The sequence below is a fragment of the Podospora anserina genome, chromosome 5 (genome assembly GCF_000226545.1).
Source record: "Podospora anserina S mat+ genomic DNA chromosome 5, supercontig 6".
Taxonomy (NCBI): domain Eukaryota; kingdom Fungi; phylum Ascomycota; class Sordariomycetes; order Sordariales; family Podosporaceae; genus Podospora; species Podospora anserina.
This window is the reverse complement of record NW_001939194.1, coordinates 289712-310299: the sequence shown is the minus strand read 5'-3', so window position 1 is coordinate 310299 and position 20588 is coordinate 289712. Positions and strand designations below refer to the sequence as shown.

The following is a 20588-nucleotide window of genomic DNA, read 5'->3' as shown; positions in this document are numbered from 1 at the left end:
ATTTATTTTTTTGGACGCTGGCGAGTAAAGGGATTCTTGTTGTTGTTCTTTTTGTGATAAAGCTATGGAGTAAGTAGTGGCATTTGTTAGTTGTTGAGTGATGTTGTTTGTCAAAAATAAGTAAGCATGATGGAATCTTAAGTGAGAGAAAACGCTTTGTGCATGGTTTGTGTATGTCGTTTGTTCATCTATCATCTCCATCGCCCCCTCTCTAGCAATATTAAATACAGCAAGCAAAACGCTCTCTTTGGTGTCTGGCCTTGTCTTTTTTTTGTGACCGACGCTGTCCCAATTCCATGCGCCTGCCTGCCTCTCTCTTCTCCAACGTCTGCCTGCCCCCCCCCTTACACAATCGTCTCCAACTGCCTGGCGTACCCCAGCGTGTTTTCAATCACCATCTGGCCAACCTCCTTCTCCTGCTCCTGCTCCCCTTCCTCGTCGGCGTTGAGCTCGGCGGCGGTGGGGAAGTAAATAGTCCTATCCTTGATGACCCAACCGCGGCTGTGGGCAAAGTCGACGACGGCGCCTTCCGAGTCGAGGAAGAGGAGGGACTGGGCTGAGAGGAAGGGGAGGGACGGGTAGGCGCGCTCGGAGGATGAGGCGATTTCTCGGCGGATTTGGGGGGTCAATACCTTTTTGTTGATGTTAGCATTCTGTTTACGGATCAGGGAGGGAGGGGGGAACAAACCTCGCACAAGACCCCAAACTCCTCACTCGGAACCTCCCCCTTCTTCATCGCCTTCCAGACCCGGTCATACGCCCCCTCCATGAGCCACCTCTCCAGCTTGATGGGGTACCCCAAAAACTTGTCGTTTTCCACTTCTGCGACAGAACCGCGGGTTGAGAGGCCTTCGAGGTCGGAGTGGAACTCGGTGTAGCGGCCTTGGGTTAGGAGGAAGAGGAGCCAGAGGGCGGTGACTTTGTTTTGGTTTTGGGAGGGGGAGGAGAAAGCAGAAGGGGGGAGCTCGTAGAAGGGCTGGAGCTGGGAGACGTAGCGGGTGAAGGAGTCGGGGTTTTTGGCGCGGAGGGAGTGGAGGGCGCCGAGCTCGTAGACCTCGCGGGCGAGGGTTAGGTTGGCGGGGAGGATGGTGGGGGAGGGGGTTAGGGCTGAGAGCTGGAGGAGGAGGAGTTTGGCTTTTGAGAGTAGGGTGGTGGATTGGGGGAAGGGGAGGGAGGGGGTGCGGAGTTGGGTGAGGAGGGTGGTGAGTTGGCGGTCGGCCATGGTTGAGGATGGGTGTGGTGGATGGGAGCTTTGGGAGCTGTCGATGGGAGGTGCCTTTGGGGGAAAGGGCGATGGTTGTTGGGTTGGAGATGTAGATTAGTTATTCAATTCGATGTTCGATTGGTATCGTCGTCGTTCGGTAAGTGTGCAGTTAATCGGGGTGAATGCCGGGTGGATGTTTGGCAGCGGTAGTTTGGGTGGTGATGGTGATTGTCAATATCGATTATCGGTGGTGAGGCTGTTGGAGTCCGCCGCTGGCAGCTGCAGGCTGAAAGGCTGACGTCCTACGTGCCCTGTGCTGCCGCCTTGGCATTGGGAGCTCTTGGGAGCCTGGGGTAGAAGCTGGCAGCTGGTCGGCAGCTGGGACCGACTTCACATGCCAAGGGTTCTTCCACTGCAAGAATGTCTTGCATCAACCCTGAAGCCCTGGAGTGTCACCACACATGGTCACTGGTATCATGCTGCAAGCCGCGAAACTGACCTCATGAGTGCAGAGAAATCTATTTCAGAGTTTTGAGTGGCAATCCGGGGGCTCAGGTTTTGAGCTTCGAAGACAAGACTCATCACGAGGTCGTTAGCGGCTTCAGCAAAGTATCAGCCACCGCCGGTTTCCTACCAGTGCACCATTTTGGAAGAAGGAAGAAACGGCGGTAACTCTTGCCAAGATCACAGTGGTTGAAGTTGGTCTCTAAGCTGTACCACGGATTCTAGCATGCGGTGTATCAGTAAGCAACCAAACATGCTGTTATAAACATGGGACGGTGCCGAGTTAAGGGTAGGGTGTCAACCTTGATATCACCTTTTGGGCTGCTGACCCTGGTAAGAACGAGGCTTTTTTCACGGTTCGGCTCGTGATGCCCAGTCCCGATCAAGCAGAACCAGGCAGATCTGAAGAAACATAGAGAAGATGGTGTGTAACTCAGAATATTTCGCTACACATTCGTACCCATCACGGAGGGCTCGAGATGGTAGATCTCGTGGGCTTCGCCTCAGTCCAAACCTCAAAGAGACGCTTGGTTTAAATTTCAGTGGAACGCCCTTGTTCCTTGCATGCCAACACGCGGCATTCCAAGGTTCTTCTTTCCTTTTCAGCCGTTTAGAGCTCAGCTCCGTGTGCTACTTCTTTGAGCTGGGCCGCACAAGAGCTTCTAGGTCCAAGACTTTAATATCCTATATTTCCTGAGGTATCACCCGCTGTTCTTATATGACCTATCGACTAACACCTCGCCGCGTATCTTGAAGAGTCTTCAAAGACTCAAATCAACAAGAGAGTACAAGAGAATGTTCTTCTGCCCCACCATCGACGACCTGCAGGCCACTTCCCGCGAGCGCATTAGCACACTGTCAACCCCACCATCACTGTCGCAATGACGTCCTGGGCAGCACCACGCTGGGGTAACCAATACGCGGGGCAAGCCGTAACGACTTCGATGCCGACCATGGGAACGACTGGCCCTAAGATGTCGCGAATATCAGGTACGTGAACCGTTTTCCATGCCCGCTTCTGAGCACACTCCGGGAATCATCTGCGGATCGGGTTCTACTATGGGCGCAGTACATGGAATCCTTCCTTCGCTGGACCAGATGGCAGCTAGCCAGAAGCCAAGGGGAGAAACATGGGATCCCAGTAATCACCATCCATCGCCAAGGAGGGGCGCGCCTTTGATGCAACAGAGCAGCTCACCAACACAACCGCTCGACTGCGAGGAGACGGCGGGAGGGCGGCAGCAGCACAGTGTACCAGATTAAAAGAAAAGGATCACAAAATCCCCAAACCGGGGCCCTTGTTGCTCCGAGTTTCATGACAGGTTCTGTCGGCCTATCCGCTGCTTGCCTTTTTGCTTCGCTGCCCACTCCTGGAGGAGGGAAGAGGAACAGCCAACAATTGCCCCCCCTCATCTATGAACACGGGCAACGATTGACAACTGGGAGGACACACACACACGGCCACAGCACCTCGCTTTTCTCCAACTCCCGTCGCATTTTATCTAGCTGCTTGAACCGCTACACCAGCTCCTTACTTTTGACCGTCGCTGTCCTACCCTCTGGCTGGCAAACATCGTCGCCTTGTAACCTGTTTCTTGGCGCCCCTCCTTTGCATCGCCAGGCCCTAAATCCCCGCCATCGCTGGAACCCAGCACCTGCACAGACGGATTCCGAAGCGGGAAGAAGAACAACGCCGGGTTGGGCTGGATTGCTGTTTGCTGACTGCTTGGTTGGCTAATTCATGCAGGCTCGGGTCAGCCGTCAGGCGACAAGTCTCGAGTCGAGATGCCACAGTTCACTGCGACTTTCGTCCCAGGCGGGTACGATGATTACTACATGCCGCCAGAGGTCGTTGCGCCTGCCCCTCAACGGTAAGCCTGCCTCCTTTTCTACTTACTCACTCTGTTCCTGCGCCCTGTCTCATCCAAGTCCGGGACTCCCAAATACCATCCGCAGATCCTGCTGTGCTGTGCGCCTTTGCGCGGCCTCCATCTCCGGGCTGGACCGATTGGACAAGGCTTGACGTGGAGCGCCAGACGCGGACGGAGGCTGAGGAAAGCTGGCAAGGCGGAGGCTGACAATCTCGGATCATCTTGCAGGGTAATGCCTGAGGTGCCCCAGAACATGCAAAACGACATTCAACGCATGGAATTAGAAGCTCGCGAATCCCGAAGAGAAAGCAACTCGACATCACTCAACCCCCGTGGCGGCGACGCAAAGGCGTAAGTTGATCCCCTCTCTCTCGACCCCCCAAGCGCAAGCTTAATGAAGCCGCTGCGATTGAAGGGGCCCCACGCAACGTCCGCGGTGGATCAGGCCAAAGGCCTACACTACAGTACAGGATACAGCGCGCTGACTCTCTCAACCCCCCGAATCTAGTTTCAAACCCTTCCAGACCAGCGCCGCCGGCTCCACCACAATGGACGTCCCATCATTCTCCCCCTTTCCCAAGGTCAAGGGCGAGAACATCCCGCCCAGCGACGAAGAGAAGGAGGGCATTCTGTGGCAGGCGCGCAACCTCGTCCTCCACTCCAACAATGTGTCGATGCAGGTCACCTGGGCCCGCGACACCCTCATCTGGGTCGAGGTCGCCCAGGAGGCCGCGCAGAGGGAATGGAAGCGGGAAGGAAAGGGGAAGGAGAGGCCCGCGACACCAAAGACGGAACACGACCTGCGAATAGACGCCGTCAGCATCATCGACTACCTCGCCCAGCAGGACCACCCCGAGGCAAACTTTATGAAAGGAAAATGGCTCGAGTTTGGCAAGTTCGGATTCCGAGAGAACAAGCGGGAGGCGTATTCGCTGTACAAGAAGGCGGCCGAAAATGGGTACGGTAGGGCCGAATACCGCATGGGCATGCTGTACGAAAACTCGAATGATATCGCAAACGCCATCAAGCATTACACCCTCGGCGTCAAGCTCAAGGATTCGGCCTCCAACTACCGCCTCGGCATGATGCACCTGATGGGACAGCACGGCCATCAAAAGGACTATTTGCAGGGGTTGGAAATGATTCAGCACGCAGCCGACACGGCCGACGAAGACGCCCCTCAGGGTGCATATGTGTACGGCATGCTGATCGCTCGGGAACTGCCCGACATCACCCTTCCCGAGAGCATCCTGCCGTGCGACCTGACGGTAGCCCGACAGTACATCGAAAAGGCGGCCTATCTCAGCTTTGCCAAGGCTCAGCTGAAGATGGGACAGGCATATGAGTTGAGCCAGCTTGGCTGTGACTTCAACCCTGCCTACTCGCTTCACTATTATGGTCTCGCTGCCCGCCAAGGCCAGCCAGAAGCCGCCCTCGGTGTCAGTCGCTGGTTCCTCTTTGGTTACGAAGGCGCCTTTGCCAAGAACGAGCAGCTGGCTTTCAAGTATGCACAGGAAGCGGCTGTCTCTGGACTGGCAACGGGCGAGTTCGCCATGGGTTACTACCACGAAATCGGCATCCACGTTCCCAAGGACGTTAGAGAAGCCAGGAAGTGGTACGAGCTCGCAGCCGAGCATGGCAACAAGGACGCCAAGGACAGACTCGAGTCACTGAGCCAGTCTAAGACACTGACCAAGGCTGACCACGAAACAACAACACTCACTCGAATCAAGTCCCAGCATGGCTCTCAGCGCGGCAAACGGCCAGACAGATTTGCAAGACAGAACGAGGTCTTGCCTACACTTGGGGAGACGGTGACACCCCCGCCTGGTGCGGCCCATTTTCTTTACTCTAATTCTAATGCTTTTGCTCTCCGCAACTATCACCAGCAGCGACTAACAGGAATACCAGACCGAGTCAACTTCCCAGACCCTACCCCTCGACCTCCTGCTTTTGGGGTAAATGTAGACCCGAACAACCTTGCGCTGCGCCCCAAGAGTGCAGCGCCGTATCCCCTCGAAGACAACCCGTCACCGCTGAATGCTAGGCCAAAGTCAGCGGCGCCCTATCCCGAGGATGATATGCGTGGTCCTCATTTGAACCCGGCGGCTGGTCGTCTCCCTGTTGGACCGCATGCGGACCGTCCCGGATCTGCTTTCGGTATCCGTCCTTTATCGCCAAACGGCATGCACAGTGCTCCTCCTGATCGCGGTCGTCCCATGTCTGGACAGCCTCCTAACGGCGGCTGGGGTCCCCAAGGTGCTCCCGGTAACTATAGACGCCCTAGTCCGGGTCCTAGTGCACAGTATCCACCTCAGCAGCAAGACGGACGGTATGGGCCTCCGGGGCCTGGCATTCCTCCCGTTGGGATGCCACCTATCGGCGATCCGACGAGGCAACGGCTCCAGAAGCCGAACCCGAATGCTCCACCTCCCCTCACTCAAGGACCTCCTCCGGGTCAGTATCCCCCTGCAGGTGGCAAGTACCCACCCCAGGGCAGTTCCGGGCTGCAGCCGGGGCGAGACTATGGTCCGCCTGGTGGTGGGCGCCCCAACCAACGCCCTGTCAGTGACGCTTACGGACCTCAAGGCGGGTACGATCGTTATGGTGCTGGACCCCCAGCTGCTGCTGCTGGGAGGGTACCATTGCCAAACCCGAATCTGCGACCAGACGCGCACAGAGTGGAGAGCATGCCTGCAAGCGGGAGACCAGTTCCCAATAACGGTAGGCCGGTGTCATCGCATGCTCATGACGGCGGGCGTGCTAGTGCGCCCCCTGGTGGTGCAACGGCGGCCAGACCAAGTCCGGGGCCGGGAACTCCGGGTTCGACTGCTTCTGGACCGAGACCTGCCGCCGGGAGACCACCTGTTAAGACCGATCATCCCGATGGAAAGACGATGGGTCAGGGGCCCGCGACATTTGAGGAGATGGGCATTCCGCAGGGGAAGAATGATGGTGACTGTGTAAGTTTTCTTTGGGCTGGTGCAGTCTCGAGATGGCATGTGCTAATAAAGAAACAGGTTGTGATGTAAACGATCCTCGCTCCATGACAAGTAGCATCGTGTTCCACAGCAAAGCAAGCAAATATATCCCAGACAAATACAACAGACATTGCAAAACGGAGGATTTGGGAGTTTATAGGATGGCTAGGTCGGGTAGGATTAAAAAGCTCGGTTTTGTGGGTTGTTGGACTTTTGGACGGCAGCACACAAGACATTGGCGGCCGGCAACGTTGTGGTAGAAGAGCAAGCGCGGTCGGGTGTGGCTTCTGTATATAGTATTTTTGTCTTTCTAATTATGAGGTCTTTTTGAGAGTTTGGTTTTTGTGGATTGTTGGGCATTGTGGCGTTGGCTGAGTTATCGTGTGGTGGACAGGGTAGATACGGATCTTCTTTTAGCCCAGCATGTTACGGTTTAATGAGGTATGATTGATGATTTATCTTATCTTTCCTTTCGTGTTGTCATCGTTAAGGTGGTCATTTGGTGGTGTAAGGTGACTATTTTATTATAGGTATTGCAGTTTCAAGGCCAAGCAACCTGGTGTGTGCGGCCTAGGTTCCTGCATGATGTCCGAACGGGAACTTGATTAACTGCCGGTATGTGTTTAATTTGATCGATCATGCGGGGAAGGTTGGATGGCATGTCCCGGGGTACCTGGGCTTATTGGGAACCTTGGGCCGGAGAGTTGGGGTTTTGTGTGAGGGTGTTGATGCGGGGAATATATTGATGGGTATCTTGCTTCTTCTTCATATCCAGCTTTTCATTACCAGCTTCCATCTTTAGCTGCTCACTGTGACCCGTTTTCCAACACCCAGCAGTACCTATCTCATCCTCGCCGTCTTGTCAGAGCTGAAGAAATGCCAAACGTGATCATCACCGGCGCCACCTCTGGCATAGGCCTGGCAATAACGCACTACTTTGCCTCGTCCTCCTCCTCCATTCCAACAAAGATTGCAATGCTAGATATCAACTCCTCGGTTGGCCCGTCACTCGTTACTTCCCTGTCGACGCAGTACCCAGACACAGAATTCTTTTTCCACGCCTGCGATGTCTCCAGCTGGGAGGCACAGGCATCAGTGTTTTCGTCCCTTTACGACGGTGAGTTTGGGGGTAGGGTCGACGTCGTGGTTGCGAACGCAGGCGTTTCAGAACGGGGGTTCACCACGCTTGTTGTTGAGCAGGACGGTGACAAGTCGCACCCTCCGAAAAAGCCGGATATGAGTTGTTTGGAGGTCAACTTGTCGGGTGTGGTGTACTGTAGGTCTCCCAGCATGCTACCTCACCGGACAACAGGTTGACACATGATAGCGATCAAACTCGCGATCTATTACATGGACCAAAAACCATCAGAAGAGGGAGATCGGGGGTTGATACTCTGCACAGCAAGCAACGCAGGCCTCTACCCCCTCCCCACCGCACCCCTCTACGCAGCGTCTAAATTCGGGGTCGTCGGCCTGGTGCGATCTGTCGCTGGGCTGGTAGAGAAAGAAAACATAAAGATTTGCGCGCTCGCGCCGGCGGTGTTAGGTACCTACCTTGTGTCCCTCCCTCTCCCGAGAGGTTTGTTGCTGATTGAAAGCCCGGCAGAAACAAATATCGCGCCTAGGAAACTATACGACGGTATGGTCATCACACCGATGGAAACGCTCATCAAAGCGGTAGACAGGTTCGTCAAGGGTGGGAAGGAGGTCAATGGGCAGGTGGTGGAGGTTCACGGGGGTGATATCACTGTCAGGGAGGCGCACGCGTTTGTGGATGCGGATACGGAGAGGAATTTTGCGAGGTTTAGGGGTTTGGGGTGGGCGTAGGTAGAAAGATAATGATCTCAGGGATGGAAGAGAGAAAATCAACGGTTGGATTTTGACTTTGCGTATTGTTTTACGTCGTGGACATATAGTTAGAGAATGCAAAGTAGAATTAAGGGGGTAAAATACGATGGAAAAATCCTCTATCTATTTTTCAAGTTTTTTGACTATCGCTGAAGGCCTAAAATACATGTTTAATACTTATTCGCTACCTTGAAGATCTGTTTGCTATCTTCAAGGGCCTACTTCTCAATATCCTTAATCACCGCCTCACACCCCCTTTCTCTCAGTTCCCTCACCTTCTTAAAGTACTCCCTCCCAATGCGCTGGCAACACGCCCAGATCCTCCTTCGATTATACACGCCCATTAGCGGCCCTTGCTTGCCCAATTTCTTAGAGGCAAGCAGCTTCTGCAGGGTACGTAAAAGCCCCTTCCAATATTTGACTTGCAACACATCCTCATTGCCAAGGGACGACAAGACTTCCAAGGCCTCATCAAACCAAGGCATCGATATCTTCGCCAGACGATAACGCCAAAAGTTCTCATTCTCCTCAAGGTTCTTGTGGACGATGTAAGACGCACAACAAAGCGAGAACAAATCCCGGTCAGGCAGCAAGCATGAAATTATGTGGATCAAATCGTAAGGTAGCATGTTGAAGCGGTCGGATTTCACCTTGTCGGTGAGGTCGTCCAAGAGATACTTGCTGTCTTGGGAGGTCTTGATGGCGTTTGAAACAAGAGCCAAAACCTGATCGCGATGGGGACAGTCCGTGGAGAAAGGATTGGCGTGGATGTACTCATTTCCCGGTAGAGATTGCCAGTACTCTGGAATCAGTGGCCGGTCTTTAAAATACGTGATATTCAGCGCTCCCCCTGCCCAGTCGGACAACTTGTTCATGGCAAAGAATAATGCATCCTTGTCCAGCTTTGAACTTCCGTAGGGGTCGGGTTGGCCGGTCAGGACCTGGCAAAGAATTTTGAGGCAGGGCATGTGTACTGGATACACCCAATTTATCGAGTCTCTAAACGTAGAGTCAATGTAGGTGACAACATCTAGACGAGATCGACGGCGGCCCCGGGTACGCGGATAGTTGGGGTCACGGAGACGGATTGGTCCTGGTGTGAACGTTACCGTGCCCAGGTGCCAATCGGCCACGCCCCGGCCAGATAAATAGCATCTAATATAGAATGTTAGTATCACGCCGATCAGACCAGCAGAAGGACATAAGTGACTGACTTGGATGGGCCCGGTGCCTCCACGTTGCAACCTAGGGCATATACAGTCATGATCCAGTGAGCATGGCGAGGCCTCAAGATCTTTCGATCATATCCGGTTCCTGGCTCCTCGGACCAGTGAGTGTCATCAAAACGAAACTCGTTAAACTCAAGCGCTTCCTCATCTTCACTCTGGATCGAGCCCTCACTTGGGGCCATATCGTCGAAACCAATGTCGGCTTCTTCCTGATTGCTTTCACCAGACTCGGAGAAATCCTCCTCATCTTCGGGGTGGGTGGCCTCGTCCTCCTCCATATCGTCAGAGACCTCAATGGCCGCATGCTCACTCGTGTGTGAGTTGCTGTCGGTATCAATCGAATCTTGATTTTGGGACTGGTCGTCGTCGTCGTCAGAGTCATCCTCGGGGCCGCTCCAAGCAACGTCTGACTGGGTTGTTGATCCGTTCCAGTCATCATTCTCGTCGTCTGACCCGGGCTGGTCATCTGGATGGGGTGGGCTGAAGACAATGTCCCCAAACGGGCCCCCACAGATGGCGCAGAAGCAAGAAGCACCGCTCATGGTGCAGCAATGATAGTCGAGCTTGTATGATGCTCGGAATCGTCCAAAGCCAGGTTGCGGCCCTTGAATAGAATATTGGGGTCCTAAATGATCAGAGTGAGTGAAAGTGGCTGTTGCTTTGAACCCGAGCTTTCGGTGGTGGATGTTGGGAAACCTGTCGTGCCCCACCTCTGTTGCCTGCCCGTTGAGCAGAGGGGCTGCTTGCTGCCTTTGAAAGAGGGAGTGGCGATTGGCAACGCGTAACACAGGAGCATTAGGTACTGGAGCACATCTTTGATTTGATAAACTTATTATGCACTGCTCAAAGAGGGGATTATTTGAATGTGATATTAATGTTTATCATTATGTCGGGATGTAATAACATCCCTCCAAATTCTCTATGCATTGTCTAGTCCATAAAAAACTGAAACCTTAAACACCGCGCTATGCATGTAAGTCAAAACCCACCTTTTTACTCCTCCCTCCTTCCCATCCTCAAGACCAGCTCGTGGTGGAAGAAGCTAATTTTGCGCATGGAATGATTACTCAATCCATACTCCACACCATCTCCCCCATGTTCCGATCCCTATGCACAAACTCCCACGGATACCCCCTCCTCCTCCACTGGTTCCGCGATATCGCAGTAATCATCATCTCATCCAGCACCGTCGCGCCAGCCTCATACTTGCCGCTCCCAAGCGGACCAATCTCGGGGTAGAATATATCCGCCACCTTGCTCCCGTTCGCGGCGTCGTCATTGTCCAAATCAGTCTTTTGCTCATCAAGGAACCAGTCCTCACTCTCAAGCTTGACATGGACAGGTGGCCGTACAATTTTATCCCATGTTCCAATGAATGCCTGGTCGGCAGGGTGGATGACCTTGGGCTTGTTGAACTCCTGTAGGGGCGTGTGCTCATACACAAACGCCCTCAGCGCCTTTCTGTGTTTCTTGACCCAATCAACCTCCCTCTTTGCTTTTTGCTTCCGCTTGAGCTTGTTAATCTTGTTCGAATGTCCCAGGGACGGCCGGATATTCATGGCTGCCTTCTTTGAGATTCTGTATGAGCATTCTTCTTGGTGCTTGTAGCACGGAAAGGGGAGTTCGACGGGGGCTTGAGCGACGGGCAGGGGGTCGTTCCTGTGGCGGAAGCCGCGATTGTGGAGGATTGTCTGCGCAGCCTGGGGGAGAAAATGGATGGGGCACCTGTACAGGCAAGCAAACTGCGTTGGGTTACGGAAGCGAAGTAGCTCGCCGAAGAGGCCGATGCCGTTGTGGGACTGGTTGTCGGGGCATCCGCACTGGTAGAACTGGAAGAAGAGGCAGCAGGTGCACTCGGGGACTGGGATGAAGAGGGCGAGGTTGGGGTTGAGTTTGAGAAAGTGAAAGCTTTCGTCGGGTGTGAGTGGGCGGCTGAGCATTGGGTCGTATGATGGGTTGTACATTTTGGAATTTGGATATTAGTTCTTTTGGTTTTGTTGTTTTTCGGGATTGGAAATCCTGGTGTCAGTAAAAGAGAGTGTAGATACTGATGAAGTCTTTGGATATCCTGAGGGAAAAAGAGATACACGATGCGGAAAGTCACTCACCTGTCTCTCTGTCTAATGCTGGAATACCTTACTGGAAGGTAGAGTGTTTATGGTTGAATTGAATGGAAACGAAGGAATAAACGCAAAATACAATCAAGAACGCAAGCCGCCCCGCGGAAAAGAAGGGGGGACAGTGGTTTCAAGGACCTGACAGAACAGTCTCTTTGTGCTATGCATAGACCCTTCAAACAAAGATATATGCGGGAGATAATGCATTGTTGAGAACAACCCAGGAGGTAGACAAAGAACGATAAAGACTATTGTCTTGCTGCCCGCCGGTGAGTTCCATCTCCCTCGTCTCGAAGACAAAAATAACAACCCGATCCCAAGCCAGCCCTGCAGCTCCATGCACTTCCCTATGTCTAGAGGATAAAGTGCCAGTCCCTATTCCACCCAACTCATACTCGCAAGCCGTTGATCGGCCTTGTAAGCAGTGTGGCCAAATTACTGTTGACCTGCTGCCATTCCGTAACCACCACCCCAAGCCTCTCCCGAACCTCAGCGTATTCGCCGTGTATGAATTGGCGTTTGGTGTAGAACCGAAGCTTACAATCCTCAGACATTCCGGGAGTTTCAAACGCCTCGTCAGCAGCCTTGTTCATCGTCTCGGCAATGCATTGAACATGTCCCTGTCCGATTATATCTCTCAAAACAGTTGGCTCGAAATTCCCTGTTCGCGACTGTCCGCCGGCGGCGTAGGTTCCTGTTTTGGAACAAGATGGCCCCTTGGCGGAACCCAGGTGGGATGGGTATCTCGGTCATGTTGTTGGGTATGTTTTTGTAGCCCTCGAGAATTCGCTTGAGTTCCTGGTTTAAGGAATCAAGGTCATCGACAAGACCCATCAGAGAGCCCATTGCGTCCCAGGATTTCTGAATCCCCTGCTCCGCTCGGTTCTTCGCCTCCTCGATCGACTTGGGTGCCATGGTGGCGAGACTTTTGTGACTGAGATGTGCTATATGCCAATATCAATTAGCAAGTAGAAATGGAAATTTTAGTGAAAACAATTTACTTGGCTTGGACGATGTTGGGACGAAAATTTGTCGCGAGCGAGCATTGTCCTCGTGTGAGCAGACGGTTGAGTGTCTGCGTGCTCGCGAAAAATAAAAGAAGTAAAATTTGGTTCGCAAGCGGTACCACAGAAAGGGCGCTGAACGGTCTGTGTTGTCGGCGATGATTGGTCGCCATATATATTGATGAGTCGTCCGCCTGGCTGAGACCTGCTCAGCATTAACATGTTCTTCAAAATACATGGATGGGAGAGACAGTTCTCTGAATATTATATTGCTAACGACAATCACTGTGAGGAGATACCTGTTCATCCTGCTCTTCCTGTGCTACTCCTTGTGCCTGTCAAAACCTTCCCAATCTCGCCTTTTATATGCTGCAACACCCAGTGTTGCATCAGGGGGCCAACTTTGTCGTGCCTTTGCAGCTGTCTAACGCCCTTTACCCCTTGCCATCTGATCGTGGCTCGAAGGCTTCGTTCACCCCTGCAAATACGCAATGGCGACCTTATTCTCGAGATCGATTTCATCGAGGGACTTGTACATTTTCTGGAGAAATGCTAGATGCTTCAGGTCAGTCGGCAGCTCCGACTTTACCGCTTGCACCTTCATCTGCCTCTCCACTTTTGCCTTCTCAGACTCAAACCTGCTTGCCCACGTCCCACGTCCTTTCTCCTCCTTCCACAACAGATTATCAGCGGCCTTCGCCCGTTCTTTCACTTGGCAAAGCTTCATTTTGACTATCCTCGCTAGTCTCACACAAGGTTCATCGAAGTACTGTCGAAGGTTGATCATGGGTTGGCAAACAACCCTCCTCCCTGTCTTCTGTGCGCGCTCAACTGTGGGCCCTAACCCGATGGCCGCTTCTTGGACGGCAACTAGGTGGATGAATGTTGTTGTAACGCGGTTCTAGAGTTCATTATTCATTGGCATTCGCTCGAGTTGATGGCGTTCTCGTTTGGAGTCTGGATTCGGGAACGTTTCGAACACCGTGGCGGCGTACTGTTGAATATTCGAGCGAACAGACTCGAGCTGGTCGGAAAGAGCCTCTATGTTCATCGCCCGACCATCTTTTATCCTGGGGGGTTCGAGCCACGTCATGCTTCTCCCGGTGAAGCTATTCGGGTTTATCGGCATGGCAAACTCGGGCTTTCAAGGACATCTGATGGACTCTCTCTGATTGAGAGAACAAGCAACATGCCCAAGCGGCATCTTTTTGCCGTTTTGAGAGCATGATAGAAATAGTTGCAGCCAAGACCGCCACGACAAATCGAAGTGGTTGCCAGTCAGCCAGCCGGAGGCTGCGGAAGGATGGGTTCGAGCAACAGCATGCGGCAAAAGTTCTTATCCAACATTCCAGCGAGACCGAACATTGCGGGAAGTGCACCACCCAAGAGGAAAACACCAGGATTTCATGATATTTGCGTGGTGGACGCAGGATTCAAAGCAACCCTTGGGCTCTGAGGAGTTAGGTACACCTTGCCTTACTTAACACCTGACTCTGGTTGATGGCGAGGTTTTCTGAACAACGGCTAAGCACCGCTTCTTTGTCGTTACGCTCACCTATGTACCGACAAACAGCCCTCGTAGGTCAACCTTGAACTTGATCATCATTAAGCCACAGTTTATCACCACCTCAGAGATCACGGCTCTTTTACGTTTAAAGGACAACAAATTCAATGAGCTTTCCCGCCTTGCAAGTTAATATTTCAGTGCTTTTACGGCTTTTTTAACTCGTCTCCAAAAACCCAACAAGCATACCGGGTATCATTAAAGCATATACACCATGCAATGTATTGGCATAGAGACACAGCAGGATGCAGGTGGTTGGATACGTGGTAAGTATTAGGTAAAAGGATAAAATTATTGGATCGACTGAGGCTACACAAGGGATCGGGCCGTCTTACATCGTAATGTTAAGACATAGCTATCACGAACTTTAGGCCACATGATGTTAAATATGGTTGAACTGAACCTCTTCAACCTCCGAAACGTAAGAACCCCAGCCATAAATCACCTGATTCCACTCGCGTCGTATTAACTTCCGCTTCAACAGGTCAAGTCTACAAATACCTATCACTAATCTTATGTAATGTAATAATGCCAATCTGGCCAGCATTTTCATGACCGGCCGTCTTTCCCAAGCCCTATTCCAATCCTGCCGTTCAAGCCTTTTCAATACTTCCCCGCTCTGTCGACAAATCACAACATATCGACCCACTACACTGCATTTGTTTGATCGACATTGCGTTTCTACTCAGATTATCTTCTCTTCTAGGACGGTTCAGCTTCAAACTCGACGCCACCAAACGATACTGTCTTGTTGGCACAACAGCCCAGAAGTGCATGTTCGGAGTTAGGTAGGAAGACAGATGATAGCTCAGAACATGCGGCGCGCCTCTTGGCTCGACTGCATGCGTCCGATTTGGGCTCCTCTCATACATGTATCATTCAACCCTAGTTTTCTACCAGAGAACCGTCATGGAAAACAGAAGTATAGCTCAAGCAAGGTAGATGCCCACGGCAGGTAATCAATACCAAAAGACTAATGACTGCCTAGATTAACAAATCACAACAGAGCTTTCTCCGTAGTTGTATTCTGCACTTTGCGGCTAACCGATGAACCAACCTGGGAAAAGACCTAGCTTCCCTGAAACTGGTCTGTTTCTTCGGCCGCCTTTTACGCACGCTCGAATCATGAGAAATTCCGTCATACTCAGGGCCGGCTTTCGACTGGCCAAATCGTACATGTTGACCGTCGTACCGCCGTCCGTCTAGGACCTCAGAAGTAGCCATACCTCGATGCTGTTACACGGCAAGTCGCGATGAGAGATCAGCCAGCCACGTCCCCAAGACGCACAGGCCCAGGCGCGGGGTATCTGCAAAATTTGAGTCAATGGAGAGTGAGCCTTAAGGGAGGGGATCTATTGGGTTGAACTGGAATAGATCATGAAATTCAGAACCTGGGGAGATCGTAGCACAGGCCATCTCCCTGATTTATAAGTAGGTCGTTGTCGGCTCGGAAAACATGAAGTTGAGAATCATCGGACAACTCGAGGTCACAGCCATTCGAACTCAGCACATTTCCAAGCCTTGAAACACGACTTTCAGCCAGCAAGGTCAGTTCTTTCCCCTTTTCCTCCGGCTCTTGCCATACTTCCCCTGACTGACCAACTTTCACCAGGATGTCCTACACCATCACAGTCCAGGTCTACCAGACCAAAACCAACGCCTTCTTCCACCTCGCCGAAAGCACCGTCTTCCGCAACGGCACCTGGGACGAGGTCAAAGGCGCCCAAGTCCTCACCATCGGCGCCAGCGGCACCTCGGGCTCGCTCCGCTTCGTGGCCGACACGGGCGAGAACTTCATCGTCACCCTCGGCGTGCACAACTACAAGCCGTGGGGCGACATCGTCACCAAGCTGGACCCTGCCAGCCAGACTGGTGTTGTCATCACGCCGGAGTACTACGAGACTGAGTGGGGCGGCACTCAGAAGAAGGAGCGTGTTGATGCGAGGTGGAAGACGCTGTCTTCGTATGAGGTCACGAGGGATGGGAGGAAGTATTCGTTTAATTACACGGTGACGAGCGGGAATAACCTCAAGGTTAATGTTGTTATTGGTTAGGGTGGACATTTGGTGGATGGTCCTGGGTGCCAACTTGGCAGGGGGTGAAAGTCAAGGCCAGGTTGAGGGTGATAGTGAGGTCTTGAGGTGTAGCTTTGTTATTGAATGACGAATGGCTTGTGCTTTCATACATGCTTCTCTGACCCGCTGCGTCTTTGTTTGAGGTTGTCATGAAAAATAGGCCTGCCCAGTTTATTCTCTCGCTATCCTACCTACATGCCAATATCAACTCGAACCTGCGTATCCCAAATCACCTTCCTGGCTCCCTTCTGTTATCGTGGTTCAAGACCTTCCGCGCCCAAGTACTTTTCCGTACTTTTCTTTGTCCTTCTTGAGATCTTCAATAATCTTCACGGTGAGCCACCTTATTGTTTTGAGATCTTCCTCTCGCTTGCAGAGATCCTCCTTGTCTGACAGATCAAGTTTGCATGGATCTCCCAGTATTCCCCTGATCCATTCTATCAACAATCCACAGGTAAGATCGAAATACCCGTGAATCTTGAGCATGATATTCACCAGATCCATGTCTCCTGACTTCATGGACTGCATCATAGTGCCCTTCCCATACACCTTGCGTGTCTCGATTAGGTCCTGATAGTCCTGAAAAGCCTGGGTGTATACCGCTTTGAGATCGTCTATCGCCCTTCCTATATCGCAGTTGCAGGGGGCGTCGGGGCTGGCCGGTGCTGGCGAGTTCATGCGTCGTACCTCTGCTTCGACGTGCCGACTGGTAGGAGGTCTGAAGTAGTATGTCGACGTTGTTGGTCTTGGATTCGTGGTTCGTCTTTGTGGGTCTGGCCGTTCTTGAGCCCTGGGCCACGTCTTTGTGGACTTCATGATTAGCAGAGTTGAGCTGTCAATCTTTTGAGGATGATAGATAGGCGAGCAGGGAAGCTTGTCTTGATGTTCATATGACTTTGGAAGCTGGGGTGCTCGTGTTGTGAATACCTAGTGGTGGCAGTAAACTAGCGACCTGCAAAGACTGGTAGTAGGTGTAATGGACAAGGTGAGTTGCATTTTCAATGTAGGAGGAACGAGGTCTTACAGCCCTTGAACTTGCGTAGAGGCTCAAGCCTTTGGCAGCTGGTCAAAACCAGGAGATAGTCATGTTCTCTTCACCGTGGCAACATGGTACTGACCGGTGACCAAATATCTAGCAAGATCATTCAGACGGTGTTTCGGTTTTGCTATCATGACCTCTTCAAGTATTGGGACTATTAGTCCCATCTAGGAAACATGTCACGCTTGTTTGGAAAGGTTTCACAATCAGTATTTTCATCTGTGTCAAGAGGATTAACTAGATACCTACGTATGGCTATAGTAGGTACCTAGACTAGGTGAGTACCGGCATAAATGGATTTATCTCATCTCCAGATGGGATTCTTATACTGCGAAAGCTTTTTGGTCCTTCCAATGAGATACGCGTACTTGGTCATCCTCGCACACCCCCCATCAAGCCTCCCGGTGATGAGAAACCATCATCATTGGGCCTACAAACTCTAATCCTGATATCACCCCATACCATGCTGCGGGTTCGACTTGAAGTCCAAAGCACGGTTCATTTTGCTACTCATAAAGAGACACAAAGATGCAGGCACTGGAGGCACAGTTGTCTCTCTTTTGGCCTACAAGCTGTTTTTTCTCCGCAGGTACCGTAGTAGGGTGGTTTCCCCTATCAACACTTGGGGTTAACTTTTACATCGATAGCATAACAAGTTTTGATAGTCCCTTTGGCGAGAAGGAGCCGCTCCTATGCCTCCTCGGCTATCTAGAGCAGCGAGAAGCATTTTCGTTTGATTGTGAACTGGCGATAATCTCTGCGTCTCTGGAGAGACAAACACGTGTTTCCCAATAGTCACACAGCCACGAGGCACTCGGAAAAGCGAAGGGTTAAATGCGAGAAGGATCTAGATTGGAAATGCGAATGATATCTCCAGTGCCCGGATTCTCAAAATGCCTATCATGAACATCCTTGCGCAATTTTGCGATATTTATCTCCAGAGAGATTCGAGAACGCCGGCTTCCCATGCCTAATGATGCCAGTGTTGGTACACCGACAGTCTAGAGATGGCTGGCTGGTGGCTATGCTGCATTGTATGCACGCATGCTGACTGGTGATGTCTTGGCTCTCCAGGCAGTGCAGGTGGCCTTGAGCTCCAAGGCAGCAGTCTTGAAAATATTTAGACTGCCATGAACCTCGCTTCAAAGAGACCATCAATCTTTGAGCTGACATCCTGAGTCGAAAAACAACCTCCGGCAGCAAAATGACCCAAATCGCCGAACTCGCCCCAATTTTCGAGGGCGTGTCCCTTCAACTCCCACTCAGCACACCACCCAACACTGAATATGGTCTGTCTCGTTCCCTTCACCTCCGTTCCTCACCCCTTCGCTAACCTTCAAGTTAAAGACTTCCGCCAAATCCTCACCACGACCCCAACCCACCGTGCCACATCGACCCTTTTCCGTCGATACACCCTCCTCCTCTCCTACCTCCTCGCCTCCTTCCCCATCCCCTCCGAAAGCGAAGACAACATCCCCTCGCTCACCACCCTCTGCACCAAATCCCACCCCCACCACACAGCCGAACTCGAACTCCAGGTCATCCAAATCGAAAAGCGCTTCGACCAGCTGTCCACCCTCATCACGGCCTCCATCTCCCTCATCAATGGCTCCACCACCACCACCCACGAAATCACCTGGTCCCCTCCCCCCCCTTGCAACAGCTTCCCCGACGCAGTAAAAAACTCGCTCCGCGCCCAACCAGTAGAGGTGTTCAACGCCCAGGGTGAAAAACTGCGAGTCATGATCGAGTTCATGAACGACCTTCAAGAGGGCGACTTCAAAGCGAGGTATCTCAAGCTCTGGAAGGAGATTGACATTCTACAAGCCATCATCGAGGAGTTACTCACTGTCGGTGAAGGGACGATCGAAATCGCAAGAGGGGAGGTTGGTTTCGCGCCTGATGTTCTCTGCTGGGGGCTCACTGATACTGAGCCATCATTGGGACGGTGTGCAGCAGAAGAAAAAGGGAGGAGGTTAAAAAGGGAGGTTGCCGCTGGGATGAGCGAGGGGAGGAGGAATGATGAAATTGTGCGGGTTCACACTTTGTTTCCCGACAAGAATGGGGAGAGGAGATACCATCGCTTCACGGGGTGGTTGGTTGATCAAAAGACTGTCATGACGGTAGGAGCGGCGGTGTATAACCACAAGGAGGGTTTTGCTCAGGCGGTGGAGATTGATGTACCCGGCTGGGAGAGGTACAGGGGCACGCACTGCGGTGTTCACTGGGCTTTCTTCGTGGTGGGGGACAAGTCGTTCGATATGGGGGTTATCAGGCTTGATCGTGAGGTGGACGGCGAGGGACCTCTCAAGCATAGGAACCCGCCTTATCGAGGGGAGAAAATTACTGTTACTGTGCGGGGGCTTCTTCCTGACCGGTCGGGTCACGAGAATGACGAAGTCCGGGAGGGGACTACGCAGGTTGTTTGTGACATGGAGGAGAACCAGCGGTTGATGGATCACAACGTGGCGGTTGCTCCATGTAGCAGCGGAAGTCCAGTGATGGATCAGGGAGGACATGTCATCGGCATGCACCAAGGTACTGGTTACAACCGAGACGACCAGCTCGTCAACAAAGCCGTGACGTTTGACCCGTCTTCCAATCGACCCGGGGCGTTCAAGGTTGCGATGGATTTTCTGGAGGATCCCTTGAGCTGTATGGACAAGGTTGCCAACCTGAGAGTGAAGCCGATGAGGACGGAGCAGATGCGGAACGGGCTCTGCCGTATCCAGTTTCGGGGGTGGACAAAGTGGTACAAGGGAGATATCTGATGGTGGTGATGAACGGTGGCGACTTCGGGCCACACCATCCTCTGCACTGGTAGGGGGGTTGCAGGATGAAACGGGCGATGGCAGTTCTGCTCAGTCAGTGTGGGGGAATCGGAGGATGTGACGATGGCTTGATGTTGAGAGAGTTGAGATATCCGTAGATTCCAGTGCTCATGGGAATCATCAATACAATACAGTTCTCCTTATTTCGACTCCTCCACCTGCTGTAACGGAGAAGGCCACCGGAGCCGAGACACGGAGCCGGTGAGGCAGAGTGGGGCCACCGGCTTGCCGAGCCAAGTGGGGCCGCTGTTTATCGGAGATGGTGGTTCGACGGCCTCCACGTGGCTCGGATTGTGAAACAAGGGAGTGCGCGGTTTATTT

At 52.4% G+C, this 20588-nt stretch overlaps 7 protein-coding genes across 7 annotated transcripts; 4 read left to right on the top strand and 3 right to left on the bottom strand.

Moving 5' to 3' along the window:
* Window positions 1–344: 344 nt before the first annotated feature.
* On the bottom strand, window positions 345–1222 carry PODANS_5_6290 (uncharacterized protein; the record flags this gene model as incomplete). The annotated part of the gene is made up of 2 exons (XM_001929769.1): window positions 345–632; window positions 689–1222. 2 exons carry the CDS (start codon window positions 1220–1222, stop codon window positions 345–347), a joined length of 822 nt encoding a protein of 273 aa, XP_001929804.1.
* Window positions 1223–3493: 2271 nt separating this feature from the next.
* On the top strand, window positions 3494–6611 carry PODANS_5_6280 (uncharacterized protein; the record flags this gene model as incomplete). Its single annotated transcript, XM_001929768.1, has 4 exons — window positions 3494–3579; window positions 3808–3930; window positions 4088–6542; window positions 6600–6611. The coding sequence occupies 4 exons, from the start codon at window positions 3494–3496 to the stop codon at window positions 6609–6611; spliced, it is 2676 nt and encodes an 891-aa protein (XP_001929803.1).
* An 825-nt stretch (window positions 6612–7436) lies between these two features.
* On the top strand, window positions 7437–8387 carry PODANS_5_6270 (uncharacterized protein; the record flags this gene model as incomplete). The annotated part of the gene is made up of 2 exons (XM_001929767.1): window positions 7437–7836; window positions 7888–8387. 2 exons carry the CDS (start codon window positions 7437–7439, stop codon window positions 8385–8387), a joined length of 900 nt encoding a protein of 299 aa, XP_001929802.1.
* A 239-nt stretch (window positions 8388–8626) lies between these two features.
* PODANS_5_6260 (uncharacterized protein) lies at window positions 8627–10564 on the bottom strand (the record flags this gene model as incomplete). Its single annotated transcript, XM_001929766.1, has 3 exons — window positions 8627–9653; window positions 9737–10465; window positions 10542–10564. 3 exons carry the CDS (start codon window positions 10562–10564, stop codon window positions 8627–8629), a joined length of 1779 nt encoding a protein of 592 aa, XP_001929801.1.
* A 140-nt stretch (window positions 10565–10704) lies between these two features.
* PODANS_5_6259 (uncharacterized protein) lies at window positions 10705–11601 on the bottom strand (the record flags this gene model as incomplete). Its single annotated transcript, XM_001929765.1, has 1 exon — window positions 10705–11601. The coding sequence occupies one exon, from the start codon at window positions 11599–11601 to the stop codon at window positions 10705–10707; it is 897 nt and encodes a 298-aa protein (XP_001929800.1).
* Window positions 11602–15935: 4334 nt separating this feature from the next.
* On the top strand, window positions 15936–16376 carry PODANS_5_6250 (uncharacterized protein; the record flags this gene model as incomplete). Its single annotated transcript, XM_001929764.1, has 1 exon — window positions 15936–16376. One exon carries the CDS (start codon window positions 15936–15938, stop codon window positions 16374–16376), a length of 441 nt encoding a protein of 146 aa, XP_001929799.1.
* A 2264-nt stretch (window positions 16377–18640) lies between these two features.
* On the top strand, window positions 18641–20207 carry PODANS_5_6240 (uncharacterized protein; the record flags this gene model as incomplete). Its single annotated transcript, XM_001929763.1, has 2 exons — window positions 18641–18725; window positions 18784–20207. The coding sequence occupies 2 exons, from the start codon at window positions 18641–18643 to the stop codon at window positions 20205–20207; spliced, it is 1509 nt and encodes a 502-aa protein (XP_001929798.1).
* Between the last annotated feature and the right edge of the window lie 381 nt (window positions 20208–20588).